The sequence below is a fragment of the Heteronotia binoei genome, chromosome 11, assembly GCF_032191835.1.
Source record: "Heteronotia binoei isolate CCM8104 ecotype False Entrance Well chromosome 11, APGP_CSIRO_Hbin_v1, whole genome shotgun sequence".
Classification (NCBI taxonomy): Eukaryota; Metazoa; Chordata; class Lepidosauria; order Squamata; family Gekkonidae; genus Heteronotia; species Heteronotia binoei.
In genome coordinates, this window is record NC_083233.1 from 50,180,089 (window position 1) to 50,195,714 (window position 15,626).

General features: G+C 43.4%; 1 protein-coding gene across 1 annotated transcript; it reads right to left on the reverse strand.

The window, feature by feature from the left end:
- Nucleotides 1-5,109: 5,109 nt before the first annotated feature.
- On the reverse strand, nucleotides 5,110-10,321 carry ANHX (anomalous homeobox). The gene is made up of 5 exons (XM_060249141.1): nucleotides 10,042-10,321; nucleotides 8,194-8,318; nucleotides 6,889-7,012; nucleotides 5,533-5,752; nucleotides 5,110-5,117 (listed from the first exon to the last, which is right to left on the reverse strand). Exons 1-5 carry the CDS (start codon nucleotides 10,297-10,299, stop codon nucleotides 5,110-5,112), a joined length of 735 nt encoding a protein of 244 aa, XP_060105124.1. The 5' UTR covers nucleotides 10,300-10,321.
- Between the last annotated feature and the right edge of the window lie 5,305 nt (nucleotides 10,322-15,626).

Sequence of the window (15,626 nt, forward strand, 5' to 3'; positions counted from 1 at the left end):
CTCCATTTGGAAGGAACCATGTTAGAAATGACTGTGCAGCTGGTTCTTACCTGCTCAGGTGCCCAGATCTGGCTTTCCTCCGGATAAGGCATGGAAACCACTGGGCACGTAGGAGTGGAACTGAGAAAGGAGAGTTGGTTGCAAGTTAGATGACATGCAAATGCCTTCCCTTCTTGACTCAGATTTTGCAAGCATCCCCACTTCTTCACTGCTGCCCAGAAATCTATTTTGGCATTGTGTCAGTGCATTAAAGGAGAATTAATGCTTAAAGGCCAAACTAGACAAGATGACAGGTTTGATCAGTCCTCCTATATAATCCGAAAGCATTAAAGGGAGCTGTGGGAGTGTCCAATATGACCAGAATCACAGCACCAGAGTGGGATGGTGATAGTTGTTAACCCTGTCCTTCAATATTTCCTGATCCAAATCAAACAGCTCACTGACAATGCCGGGTGTGTGTGTGTGGAGGAATACTAGGGCCCTATGGTAAAATCACACAAGGGGGAGGATTTACAAACTCTCCTACTGCTGGAACATACTAATAGTCTAGGTGACAACTTTGAAGACTGTGAAAGGAACAGAAGCTGTTGTAACATTTTTGTTCCATAGCATGAGGGCCAGTTTCCCCATTAATTACTGGTAGGGAGGGTGCTCATCACCCACTGTAGTGAGCCTGGAGGTAAAATGAGTCAAAATAAATGCCTCTTGCCCTGCTCTAACACCATATGGGCTCATCCTGGAGCACCTTTTTTTGCTGGGTGTAGTTGTATAAACCTTCAAGAAGGGCCCAATTAATTGTGCACCTCAACATCCCACTAGACTAGATAGTTACCTCCAGGGCTTTTTTTGTAGCAGGAACTCCTTTGCATATTAGGCCACACCCTTCTTATGTAGCCAATCCTCCAAGAGTTTACAGGGCCTACTGTAAGCTCTTAGAGGACTGGCTATATCAGGGGTGTGTGGCCTAATATGCAAAGGAGTTCCTGCTACAAAAAAAGTCCTGGTTACCTCAACCCATCCCTCTGGTCTGGAAAAAGGGGGTAGGTCTGAATAAAAACGAGGCAGTAAGCCTTGTAAGTTAATTGTCATATGCCCACCTTGTAGAGTGACTGGGAGGCCTAATCCATGCAAGGATACCTTCCTCCATGGATGGAAAAGGGCACTCTGTCCTACCACAGGTCCAGAAGACTGAGAACATTCTTGGCTAAAGAAATTCAGTGTGCATATGCAGGACATCAATTCATCCATCACACTTCTAACTCCCTTAAGAAAATATCAATTGTTTCTGTAAACTAAAGTAAAATGAAGCCTATCCTGAATTGGATAAAAACAAACAGCCTTGCTCAAAAAATAAGCCAAGTCTGGGTAAAAAACCACAGGGGATGGTTCACTTTACACAGTTGCAATGAGGACAATGAGTCATGAAAGCCAAATTGAACCTCCATTTTCAGAGGCACTATACCTCTGAATGCCAGATGCTAAGAGAGGTAACTAAAAAGGGAAGGGGAACTTTTGACTTGTGTCAGATCTGGTTGGCCACTTAGGGAACCTGGACGCTAGACTAGATGAACCTCTGGTTTGACCCAGCAGGGCTCCTGATGTATCTATGGGAAGTGGTTTCCTGGAGTCCCCTATAACCAAGAACGACCTCAGCGGATGCCATTGGAGACAATCATGAAGGGAGGCCTGGTGCACTGATTTCGCTATTGATGCTTTCTAATAGGGACTGTCTGCATGTTATTCAAAGAGGATTTGATTTGTACAAACCAAGGTAAGCTGAGGATTCACTGGGCATCTTTAAAATATATATTTAAATATAAAATATATTAAAAGTATACATTGTTCTCTTCTTCTCCACTTTATCCCCACAACCACCACCTCATGACTAGATGAGAGATCAGTCTGAGAGATTGCATGGGTTCAGGGTTATCTGACAAGCTTCCATGGCAGAGCGGAGATTCAAATACAGTTGTGCTCCAGGAACCTACACACACTGGCTCTTTTTATTACCTGTGCAGCATAGGTGCTTCCAGGGACTCTAGCTGTCTCTCACTAAGCACAAGGCCTTCATTCTCTGCCTGATCCCTGGCAGTCTCTGCCCTGGCCTCACTTGGAGACATTCTGTAGCAAGCAGATCTCACACCTGCATTGGGAGTAAATGCCCAGATTAAAATACCCTCATTAATAACTTGCTCAACAAAAGATGAGTGGCATCACACAGTATCATAATCAACAAGGCAGAATTCTACCCACAGTCATGTGCTCACGTATCTCCCAATTCCTTTCAGGTGGCCTGGGCAGAATGGATTTGCAGTGCTTTCAACTGGCTCTTTCCCATTCTGCTGTTGCCCACACCACCCACTATCCCAGGACCCAAGATTTGTTGGACTCACAAGATGCATCCAAGTTACAAAGAGTACACTGGTCTGCTTTGGAAGTGGCCTCCAATGCTATTCTAGAAACTGACAGTCTTTCAGCCCACTGCTGTACTGGGTGTAAAACGTAAGAATTGTAGCTGGGGTTCTCCATCCAGAGACTGGTGGCAGTGCTACTGGGTTCCCATCTAGATTCCACAGTACTGGTGCCAAGGCTTCTTCCATGCTCCTCCTCAGCTTGGAAATAGAACGCTGTAGATTCTTTGGTTCTGATGGGGCTCATGAATTCAGGGCTCGAGCCAAAGCCTTCCAAGTGGCTACTTTGTAAAATGCTGTAATGGTTCCATGAACAAAAACACAGTTCAGAAAAAAAATGCACAACTATAGCTTAATTAAACAACCGTTTGTATAATCATAGTATTGTAGGCCACGCTATTCATTATGATTAACTAAGGTCCATCAAACCAGAATTTGAAAATCATGTTCTGAAATTATTTATTATCTAAATTACGCCTTAATTATTGGGGGCATCCTGGTTTGCACCCTAACATCTCATGCATTCCCCAGCTACAGAAAAGCTTGATTGGAGCAAAGGCAATGAAATCAGTATTTACTAGGCAAACCAGTATTTTATTTTTCATCTGCAATCCAAATAAGCGGGATTGCAGAGCCCGCTTCGGTGGGGTAGGGCGGGATATAAATCGAAATAAATAAATAAATAAATAAATAATAGTTTAAGAAACTATGTTTAAAATAAATAATCATTTCAAGTTATGTCTGAATAATTATTTATTCATGGGGGGGGGAGGGGGAAAGGATGGCTTTTGACAGCAAAATACTAAAAGCAGCAATCCAGAAAGGACCCCAAGAAAACACTGCCGTCCATCACCTTCCAGGCAACAGAAAGGTCCCATTGCTGGAGCAGACCTGACCTCTGTCTACCTGCTCCCAGCCTGGATTACTGGTCACAAGAGGCATCTCCATTTGCTCCAAGACAGTGCCTTCATGAAGTTCATCTGAAACAAAATGAGAAAAAGTGGATAAAAAATACTCCCAAGGATTTCATGCAGAAATTACAAAAATGCAAATATTATGTTAATACTTGGGGCATGTGAGAGAAAATCCTCTTTACACATAATGACAACTGTCAGTGCCTAGAAATGGAATGCCACAGATTTATTTCTCTTCACAAGGGATAATAAAAGCCATCTTTGGTGTGGAAAAAGACAGAGGCACATTTTTAGGTCATCTTTCCCATGTCCCACTATGCTTCAAGTGGGCTTTTATTTAGGAAGTGCTGCATTTTTCAAGCAAATGTAAGTGGAATTACACCTTCTCAAGCCCACTGATTTAAATGGTTTTGGAAGGCAATAACTCTGTTTAGGATCGCATTGATATTCAAGCAAAATGCATTCATTGTCAGTTTTTTAAATCTGCAAAACTGTCCCAGACAGACAGACTGTTATGATGCTGCAACATGCTGATTTTGTAAAAGCCTTTAAGTGGCAGGAACAGTAACCAGGAAGACTTGGCAGAGAAAATGGTGTCAGTGTGGATGGGACTTGGAAGATCTGGACTTGCCCATCCCCATGACTGCCACCCTGGCTCTGTTGCAATCTCTTCTAAAACACCAAATGAAAGTAGGCTTGGGAAAGACTGCAGAAAATAAAGCGAAACCTGAAAGGTGCACAGGAGCATCAGGATTCTATTTCCAACAGTATTTAAGCCAGGACAAGCAACCTGCATGTAAGTGACTACAGAGGGGAGAGTTATGTCCCAGGGATGGCCAGTCAGTGCTGTGCATAGCTAATTTCTGCTACAAATAGCAAAATTTGGCTATGGGAAAGAAATGGTTTGTTTGACAGGCATCTGCTAAGTACATTTCTGGAACACAACTGCTACTTGAATGAATGCGGGTACACAGATCAAATTATTTTTTTAATTATTACATGTCTACTGGCTCCATGTAGAAGTAAATAGGTTTTCCATCTAGATAGTCTGCTTTATTCTACCTGATTTGTTCCAATAAAGAAGAAGATATTGGATTTATATCCCACCCTCCACTCCGAAGAGTCTCAGAGCAGCTCACAACAGACACCCTGTGAGGTGGGTGGGGCTGGAGCGAGCTCTCACAGCAGCTGCCCTTTCAAGGACAACCTCTGCCAGGGCTATGGCTGACCCAAGGCCATGCTAAAGCTCCCGTAGCTGGTGTTCTAGGACCAGGTCCCATCCCACAACCTTAATTTTTGCAATGATACCAAAAGGTTGAAGTGGAAAGCATTTAGAAGGAAAGGTAGTGTTCTGCTAGAACCAGCATTGTCCCTGTTCAGAATAAATCATCTGCTACCACAGGTAACAGATTTTTAAGTAGGATCAGAAACAGACTGGTTTGACCCAAAGAGCACCATTCACCAGGCAGTTCTCTGCACAAACCCCATTGAAACAAACTGGAACTATGTACAAGCACAGCAGCAAGAGGGTCACTTCCCAACCCACCCATCCACCCATGCATACATGCATCCATTTGTCTTTCTGCCCTTCCATAGGCCACCAAAACAGTTAACAATTTAAAACATACATAGAATTACATTTTAAAACTATTATCAACCCCCCCAAAAGCCACATAATTAAAATAATTTTTAAAACCTGAAAAATACATTCAAAACATTTTTAAAAAAATAAAATAAAACATTGGTTAGGAAAGAGAGACCATTGAAGAAATGCAAAAAAGTATTCACTCAACTGCAGAAGACAGCAACAGAAGGGGAGAGATGAGTTCCAGAGGCTTAGATTATGAGAGATAAACAGTGCTCTTTCACGCTATTTTGTGATGTGAAAATAATAATTTTATGTGACGCATCTTTAGCAATCATTAGCACAAGAATAAGTTGCTAGTTTGTGCTAATGACTGGAAAGGGGATGGCAAGAAATCCTAAAGGGCTAAAAAGAAGGAAAAGAGCTTTGTAAAGTTTCTCAGCTAGCCACATTCCATCCCCTGTCTAAGCACAAACTCACTGTATGGGAACCAAATGCAACATTCATCCAAGGCACAAGAGGGTGAAAATGGCAAGTGTGTTTCAGTGTGTTTATGTTTTGCAAGTGCATCTCGATCCCAGAATTTGCTCCCTCTCTCTACAGTGTAAACTATAATGTTTACCTTGGTAACAAAACGAAGGCTGACCTGTGTTCTGTGTAGGGCCTTTCTGTCCTTCTGTCCTTTCTGCTTGAGATTTCTCTGGGTGAGCTATATCTTTGAGACCCACCAACTGGGCAGGTTGTTTGGGTTGATTGGACCTGGATTTCTGACGACGGCGATAATTAGCAAACCAGTTATAGATGTGTTGGGGTTTCCGGTTTGTTGCACGGGCCAAACCTTCCTGTGGTGAACAAAAGACATGACATAAATCACATCCAGACTGCCTCATCTTTATAAAGGACCTTTTAGTTTAAGTCATATTACTTATTCTTAGCCAACAAGGTTATCTTTCTGAGTTGATCCACATCACCATGATGGATCAACTCTGCACTATTTGGGCCTTTGAATGACCTGTGCCAGCATTTCAGATCTGTTATCCCACAAGGAGGAAGAGAGAACTGCAAATGAAGGCGATGCTCAGATAACCAACACATATACACACCAACAGAACATAATAATGTTCTATTCAAGTTGTTTACACTTTCTCCCTATTCAAATCCCAAATAAAGCACATATTGTGAACAGGTATAAAGCAGCTTGCTAAAGGTAAAGTGCTGAGAATGCTTCTTTTTATGCTTGTGTCTGCCCCATGGCACAGAGTGGTAAAGCAGCAGTACTGCAGTACTGTGGTCTGAACTCTCTGTTCACGACCTGAGTTCTATCCCAGCAAAAGCTGGTTCAGGTAGCCGGCCCAAGATTGACTCAGCCTTCCATCCTTCCGAGGTCGGTAAAATGAGTACCCAGCTTGCTGGGGGGAAAGTGTAAAAGACTGGGGAAGGAAATGGCGAACCACCCCATAAAAAGTCTGCCGTGAAAACGTTGTGAAAACGTCACCCCAGAGTTGGAAACGACTGGTGCTTGCACAGGGGATCTTTCCTTCCAACTAACCATGCAACTAGTGACATTAAGAGGACTGTGGGAAGTCTCCAGAATTATGAGGCGGCATATGGAAGAAAAACTATCTCTACATATAAGAGCACAAGAAGAGCCCTGCTGTGGTCCATCTAGTCCAGCATCTTGCCTCACAAAGTCACCAACCAGTTCCAGGTATGTTGGGCCTAAGCTGCTAAAGGCTTCATAGCTGAGTTATATGACGGGTATCATTCCTTCTATAAGGGCACATTTGATCGGAACCTAGTTTTTGAAGTAAGCCAGAGAGTTGATTCACAGCCATAATAGATTAATCTAGCTCTTAGTTCAGCCTTAATCCACTGAACCATGTCCCTTTGCCCACAACCATCTACCATAGACTAGCTACTGACAGCCACAGATTGATGATCTTTGTTTACATGATGAACAACATTCAGAGTTATTTACCCTTTGCTCTCTGCTTGGTTTACTTGTCATCTCCACTGCAAACCTCTGCAGTATTTGGCGTACCTCCTTTGGGTAATTCCGGTTTTTCACTCCCTCAGGACAGAAAGAGGCTGGTGGAGGATTCCTGTGCACAAAGGACAGAAAAACTGAAGCCCTCTTCCAGCTCCAGGAAGTACACCAAACAATAATGCACATGATTTAAGCACCTATGAGCTGCTGATAAACCCAGCCCTCTGTTCATATCATGAAACGTGGTGGTGGCAAACAGGGATTTTGTATTGCTGTAGACCCATGTCTATTTCTAAGCCAATCTAACAATGGTGATGCCAGGCAAGGTCAACAACAGCTCAGGTTGTGCCAACCTGGCTATGGCAGCTTCGTAGTCCTAGGCAAAACCTGATCTTCAGTATCACCCCCTGGCCATCCACAGGGGTAAACTCTTTCCATGGGCAAACTGCCACAGTGGCATGGAAAGCAACACATCTGATCCTGGTGCTAGAGTCCCCTGAGTCTTATGCCACCAAAAACTGTGTTTTGACCCGGAGGGGACAGGCAAATACTGAAGGCCAAGCCAATGTAGTACAATAGTGATTGAAGTTACAGAAGCATATCTTCTCCAGGGTAATTTATTTAGTGGTTAATTGGGCACATATTAGATATTGTTAAAAGAGGATCTCTCTCTCTCTAAAATGGGTAATAAAAAAATATTGGCACGGACACTGGGTCAAACACAAAATGTTGGGAAGGCAGCAAACCATACATCTTGTTACAAAGAAGGTGGTTATTTCTGAATGGATGGTTCCTGCACAGCTAATGGTGATGCCTCCTTCTAAACCATCTTCTACTCAAATTAGGTGGGGGAAAGCCACAAGTGGCTCTTTGCTTTGGAGTGCAAAACTCTGTCAAAGAAGGAAATGGGTTCCATCAGTGGGTTCTGGGGGATTCACTGCCATCACACTGGGAATCACTGGCCTGCAGACTCCCTTATGTGGTCTTTGCAGTTCCAGCCATGTACACACACATCCTCCATGTTTTCTGGCCCTGTGTGTGCTTAGAAATGGTTTTGTAGATCTTCTCAAGACAGCCCTCAAGACTCAACAGCAGTTCAGGAAAGGAGTTCCAGGTTGTCTTGAGTTTTGGCATTGGAAAATAAGTATCTGCTCTGGAATCCTCCAGCAGAAGGTAGAAAGGAGGCAGTGGAGAAATTTGATTAGCAAGCTTAACAGAACCTGAGTTTTAACCAGCAAAAAACACATCAGTCAGTCCCTCCCAGCAGTTACTTCTTTTGGCCTTCCCACCAAGTACCTTTGCCTACACCGGAATTTCTGGACAGGTGTCAAAGACTGTTTGTGCCATTTCTCCATAGCTTTGTGATAGTGGATCTCATTCCAAAGCTGGACCAGTTCCTCTTTCTCTATTGCTCTGCAGCCCTGAGACAACAGAGGGTGGATAGTTTACTTTTCATGAAGTGTAGTACCAATCCCACTTTTCTCAAGCTTCCTGCTTTCTTTGAGGTATAGGCTGGACTCTGAAATTGTCAGAAGTGGAGGAGTGTACACTGTCTCCTGCCTCATCTTCAGAGGCAGTATAGATTTAGATAGACGGGGTCATGACACAGGGCATCCTTTCCTTCCTGTTCTCTTATACTGTCCTTTAAGTAGAATGCTATTCTTAGGGACAAGGCTTCCTTCCTTCCATCTTAACACTTCTCTCTCCTGCACACACAAAGAAGGAGCACATTCTCCATCTTTGACACCATGGATGCAATATCCATCTCTGGTCAGATCCAGTGTTCCCTCAAAGTTGAGTTACCATGAGCTAGCTCATAGATTTTTAGCTTCCAGCTCACACATTTTTGTCTTAGCTCAGGAAGGATGACCCCAGAGCACACTAATTTATGCAACAGGTCACAACTTTAATGCCAGTAGCTCACAAAGTAGTATTTTTGCTCACAAGTATTTTTTGGAGATTATATAGAGCTCCATGCAGAGTACCAATGGTCACCATCGAACTTTCAGAACCGCTATACTGTACTGTATTAATATAGCACCATGAAATGTTTTAAATAATTTAAATATGTAATTATGTTTTATATGTTTTATTGGTTTTAATGGAAGTAATGTGATGTTGTGAGCCGCCCTGAGTCCACTTGCGAAGAGGGCGGGATATAAGCTTAACGTAAGAAATAAATAAATAATAAACAAGACTCTGCAGCTTAGAGGGAACATTGGTCAGATCCTATCCCTAGCTCTCATCTATACTATCTAGAATGGAGTTCCCTAATAAAGAACTATTTTGTTTAAACTTGACAGTTGGCTCAGTATAACTTTGTATTACTGCTAGCACATGCACCGTACCAAGTTACCAGTGTGTGACAACTTAATGCTACATGAGAGAGATTCCTGGCTGCAGTATACCAGTGAATCTAACAGCAATAGCAGTGGAAACTATTCTCTCTGGCCTTAACTAGTCTATCTTCCTATCCCCACAGCAGTTTCTCCACAAAAAGGTCTACCTTTCAGAACTGCAGGAAGGATTTCACTTTATGGTCCCTGGATTTCATGGTCCCTTAACTCTGCAATCTGAGCATTCCCCTCCCCCCAGTCATTAAATGAACGCAAATTGAAAATCCAATAATAGAATCTGGATAAATGGGCTCTAGTTTGGGGGGGGTGTTGGAGGTATTTTAGTCTTGTAAGGCACCACAAAACTGCTGTTCATTTTTTTCTTCAACAAGTTCACATTGATGTCCCTCTGTGATAATGTACATGAAGCACTTTGGATATGGAAAGTGCTATAAAAATGTACAGAGCCCTGTGGCACAGAGTGGTAAGCTGCAGTATTGCAGTCCAAGCTCTGTTCACGACCTGAGTTCGATCCCGGCGAAAGCTGGGTTCAGGTGGCCGGCTCAAGGTTGACTCAGTCTTGCATCCTTCTGAGGTTGGTAATATAAGTACCCAGCTTGCTGGGGGTAAAGTGCAGATGACTGGGGAAAGCAATGGCAAATCACCCTGTAAAAAGTCTTCTGTGGAAATGTCGTGATGCAACGTCATCCCAGAGTTAGAAACAACTGGTGCTTGCACAAGGGACTACCTTTAAAAAAAATTAAAATCTTAAGAGTATTACTGCAAGAAATCAAGAGTGTATTTCTACCTCTAGAAGTTTGCAAGCCAAATTGTACTGACTGCTGTGGATGTGAACAAGTACAGAAGCCCGGACTACATGGATATTAGTGAGGAGGAATTCCCAATGTCTTCCCTGTTTCATAGCCTTCACCAGCTTCTCCAGATGGACTATCCTGCGAGAAGAGTGCTGGAAGTTCTGACATAGCCTTCCTGCTTCATCCAGCAGCTTGGTCTGGGGAGAATCTTCACAGTCATTCCTCTTAAGCAGAGCCAAGAACCGCTTCATCTTTTTAGCCCAGGAGTTGCCTCTTCTGTGTAATATAAATAACATTTCAGATAGGATTTTCCAGTTAAAATGGAGGCAAAAGACATGTTATTGAATGTATGAATATGCTTTATACTGAACCAAACTGGTATTATCTATTCTGACTGGTGGTAGCTCTCCAGGGTCTCAGGTAGAGAGGTCATTCCTCAACATCTACTACCTAAAGATCAAAGTGAATTAGAACTGGATGTGGTTGGAATTCTGAAGGGTTTTTTTGGGGTGGGGGTGTAAATGATTACCATGTGAAGGCTCTAATTTTCTTGAACATAAATGGCCCTAGAAATCAGTGCATTGCCTTTGGGGCAAACTATATAAAGGGGAAAATGCATTTGGTGAAATGCTCCCTTCTACACAACACAGTTTTAAAACATTTTCTTAGGGCTTGAGTCTGTCAAGCCTTCCCTAGAAGCCCTGCCACATAATCTCAGGCACATGGGCAATGGTTATATTGACTCAGAAGTTTTGGAAATACAGAGAGAGATAGAAGGTGACAGAGCTGGCCCTTATTTCTTTTCCATGTTCCAGAGTTGAGTCCTGTTGAAGAGAAGGGGCACAGAGGGTTGCCAGGGGACCTAGCTGCTTTGTGTCTCGTCCTCAAACTGGCACAGAGGTCTGGTCCGTTAATCAGAATTCTGGACCAGATCAGAAGTGGGGAGATATGTGGCATGTCACAAGCCCTGTTCTTTCTAAGTGCCTTGGTCCTAGGCATACCCAAATCTTCTGAAGGTGTATTAGACTCAGCTGTAACCAGCAAAAGTAGCTCCTTAGGATACCAGGTGGGGAAATTCTATTAAGCAGATCAGGTCCCTGTGGAACTGAACAGGCAAATAAATGGACAGACCAACAGATGAGAGAGATGACTTAGGTGCAGGCAGGGCCAAGTCCAGTGGGCAGTGAGGTCAGGCACTTGCTAGAGCCCCAAAACCAGCAAAGAGGCTACTGCTCCAACAGCAACGCTGCTTCCAGTATGTACAAAGCAACCATGGAAGGCAGGGGCTCTAGGAGAGAATTCATCATTGTTGCTGATTATTAGAGTGACTGCCATACTATGTGTATAAAAACAAACACTGACTGAAGCTTAATCTTTTGCACCCTATTTCACTAAGTGAAAAGTACTACACATGCATGTATCTTTCATTTCTCCCTTTGTTTCCTTCCTCTGGTTATTGTTCAATGTGTTGGTTTTAAGATATTTTTATTTTTTCCCTTGTCTCCTGATCTTTATTTGCTGCATAACTTCTTAGGCGTCTATATTATTTTTGACTGATGGGGGTTCTTCGCTTTTTAATGTTTGTTCATATTTGTCACTTCAGCAGTCACCATGTAGCTGGGAAAGTAGGTATAACTACTGAAAACAACCACATATTTGCATCTACTTTTCTGGGCAAAATCTAGAGCCTATGAAAAGGAGGCTTGAATCCTTGCACAGCTGCAGACTGTTGTGTTGTCAAATTTTCAGTGTTGAGTTCCTATCAGCATGGAGAGCAGCCAGGGGAAAATATGTCAAATTCCCCAGGGCCCTAAAAGAATATTTCAGTTCCCTATGGATCAACTTCTCGTTTTGTAACAGTGAGAATTTTCTCAGGCTTGAAAAGACAAGCAAGATATTGATTAAAAGTGACTAATTATAATAACCATTTTTATAGTGCAATCCTTAAAGGGATGCAAATCAATTTAGGACTGAATTGTTAATATGCTTCTCAAAAATTGACATGATTTTTATTCTCTTATTCTGAAGTACACATTCTGCACCCAAAACTGAAAAGTTTCTGCTGTGTAACTCCACAAGGAAATACTTTATGGAAGTATCTTAGTAACATTTTTTCCCTCCCTAACCAGTGGTTTTGGCAATTATGTAACTCCAATTTGGCAATTATGTAACTCAATAGGCAGTAAGTGCTGGGAATCTAGCTTTCTCTGCTTTCTAAACAATAGATGCACACTTTTTGGCTTTGAACAAGGTTCTCAGTCTTTATAATCACCCATCATAAGTCTCCAAACTGTTTCCCGAGGCACTTTCAGATGGACTATCCTGAGTTTTGGGGAACTTCAAGCTCATTAGCCATCTGAGCATATCCTCTCATTTTACAAGGAGCTTAGACTACTATCTTTTGCACACTTACTTGTAAATAAAACTCAGTGAAATTTTCTTCCAGCAAAGAGGCACAGAATCAGGCTGCAATCTGGTGACAGTGAAGGCTACTCTGAATGCACTTATTGCTGCTGAACCCAGAAAGTATCCATTGAACTAGGGCTTGAATGTGGCAGATCATTCTGGAATATTTGATTTCTGATTAATATTCCAAATTTAAGCTACTAAAATTATGCAATTGTGGCATTATTTTGGTTTCTTTTATTCCAATTGCATGCAAATAAAAATCAATTAAAATGTGCACAAGATGACTTTGAAAACAAATTAATACAATAAGCAGATCTTAAGATATAGTACTTAATTCCGTCCAAGCCCATGTCTTGGAAGACATTTCCTATTCTAAACAAATTAATCTAATATGCCTTCATTTCAATCTTTAAAAAAGAAACAATGAATAAAACTACATTTTGAGTGCAATCTAAAGGAGGAGTTTCTTGGGAGTAAGCCCCACTAAATAACATGGGACACTTCTAAGTAGATCATTTTCACCTGACTTTGTTGCAATTTTTCTTAAGAATCTAGTTTGCTAGATATATTTTAACATTTGCAAGGATATAAATTTTAAAACTTTTTAAATTATTTAAATATTGCAACTGTAGCAATCTGGTAGTAAATGTACATTTTAAAACTTGCAGATTTTTTAAAAAGGTCCAAGTAGTTTGACCGCATCACCTTATGCCTCATTATGCTGCTAACTATATGCGTCTTTTACTGTTAGCTTTAGTGGTGGTTTTAATGCTGCAGGTGTAGCGAACTGCGGGTAAAGGCCTTCCTTTAGTTCGCCATACACCAGGTAGCTAACAATTTCTCGGTGTATTATAAAAAAAGGAGAAAAATATTCTCTCCTTTTACGCCGTGCACAATTTTACGTGTTATTTGTCGATAGGTTCTGCATAGGAGCGTCTTACTCCTGAGGAGTACCCAAACCTGCTTTAGGAGCAACCTTTCGGGTATGGCCGCCGCAAGCTCTGCCAAGAGGTACTTCCAGCCGGAGAGCTCTGGGGAACTTCAAGATCTCCGGGTGTCCCGCAACTAGCTTTCACCTGCGAGCCATGCGGTCATTACCTGCCCATTTTTGGTCAAGACGTCTTTCAAGCCTGCCTGCACAAACTGCCCCGAAAATGAACCCAGCATGGGGCGACCACGCACTACCTCGAGTCGCGGGAAACCACGAGGGGAAAAGTTCACCCCCCCCCTTTTCAGCCCCGCCTTCCGAACGAAGCCCTCACGTTTAATCAGGGCCGCCTTAGCCTAAACTCCCTGCGGGCACCTAGCACAGTAAAGCGGAGAGCGAAAGGCACTTGACTGGGACTGGGAAGCGTTTCTCATCAGCGCGGCCTGCCACAGTTGGTTTGTGCTTCGTCCCTTCTTCGCCAGCATGGCCCATGGCCGGAATAACTGCGCTGCAGGCCAGGAGCCCCCAGCCCAACGTGGGCGCCTAGCACAAACCAACTGTGGCAGGGGTCGGTCTCCCCCACTCCTGTGTTCAAAGTTCCAGTGGGGCTGAGCCCGGAGCAGGGCGTTTATATGCTTGGAGATCCTAGGTAGATAACGGTCCAACTCTTAGGCATGCTCACACATCACTGCTAGACTTTCTTCAACCCCGCCCCCCGCCCAAAAAAAGTGTACTTCCTCCATAAAAACTGTAGTGGTTGCCACTTGTTGAATCTAAAGTGGAGTCCAGTCCTCAATTCTGTTAATTAAGGTGCTACCTGCTTTATTTTTTACACATCCTTAGATGCTTTAAACATTATTGTGATGTTGGCATTTTCTGTTATGCTATGTAAGCTGCCCTGAGCCTGCTTGGGCGGGGAGGGCGGGATATAAATTAAATTAAATATTATTAAAATTCACTTCAAAAAGCTCCACAGAGCTCGTTTTGATACAGCAGCCACCTCCAGTACACCTCATGAAAATCTAGGTTACAACTGATTGGTTCCCTAGCTGCAGAGAACAAAAAGGTGCTCTGAGCCATTGGGGGTGGGCGGGTAGGGAATTCTATGGGTGAATCTCATACACACACACACAAAATGGGGCTGTAAAGTATGGGGTGCTTTTGAGAAATAGGCTGCATTTTCTTTATATGCTCTTTCCTATCCAGACATTAAGCTGCTGCATGGTTATTTAAGGAGGCGCAGACAGGTGCATCTTCACAATCTAGAGTTGCCAGCTCCAGGTTGTGAAATTTCTGGATATTTGAGGATGGAGCCTGGGGAGGCAGGGCTGACCCTGCCACTAGACAAACTAGGCATTTCTGGGGGTGTGGAATTGGGCACTCCCCCCCTCCCATGCAACATGGTGTATCAGTGCAAGGGGAGGCAAGTTAGCCTTGCCTAGGGTACCTGACAGTCTAGGCCCAGCTCTGTGGGGAGGACAGGGACCTCAGTAGGGTATAATGCCATAGAGTCCATCCTCCAAAGCAGTGTTTCCCATTTGCAGGGTCGTGACCCAGTACTGGGCCACGGAAGCCTCACTACTGGGTCACAAGAAAAAGCAAAGCTAGCCCCGCCCCCAGCAAAGCTAGCCCTGCCCCATCTCTGTGTTGTGCAGAGAGCCAGTTTGGTGTGGAGAGCCAGTTTGATGTAGTGGTTAAGTGTGCAGTCTCTTATCTGGGAGAACCGGGTTTGATTCCCCACTCCTCCACTTGCACCTGCTGGCATGGCCTTGGGTCAGCCATAGCTCTGGCAGAGGTTGTCCTTGAAAGGGCAGCTGCTGTGAGAGCCCTCTCCAGCCCCACCCACCTCACAGGGTGTCTGTTGTGGGGGAGGAAGGTAAAGGAGATTGTGAGCCGCTCTGAGACTCTTCGGAGCGGAAGGCCGAATATAAATCCAATATCATCTTCTTCTTCCTTCTCCCCCGCTGCCAGTGTTGAGAGAAAAGCTAGCATCCACTGGCACTTTAGACCCATGAAGTGTTCTTCAAAGTATGAGCTTTCATGTGCCTTGCAGTATGCTCTTTTGGGGAGATTTCCCCGGGAGGTCTGGACAGCAAAGAAGGAGGTGTGTTTTGTTTTCCAGCCAGGAAGGGTGGGGAGTGGGCATTCCAGTAGCTATTTTTTTTTTTAACCAAACGACCCCTGGGCATAATTTTTGCTGACTGGGGTCATCTGATGGTGAGGCTTTTTTTTTCTTTGCCC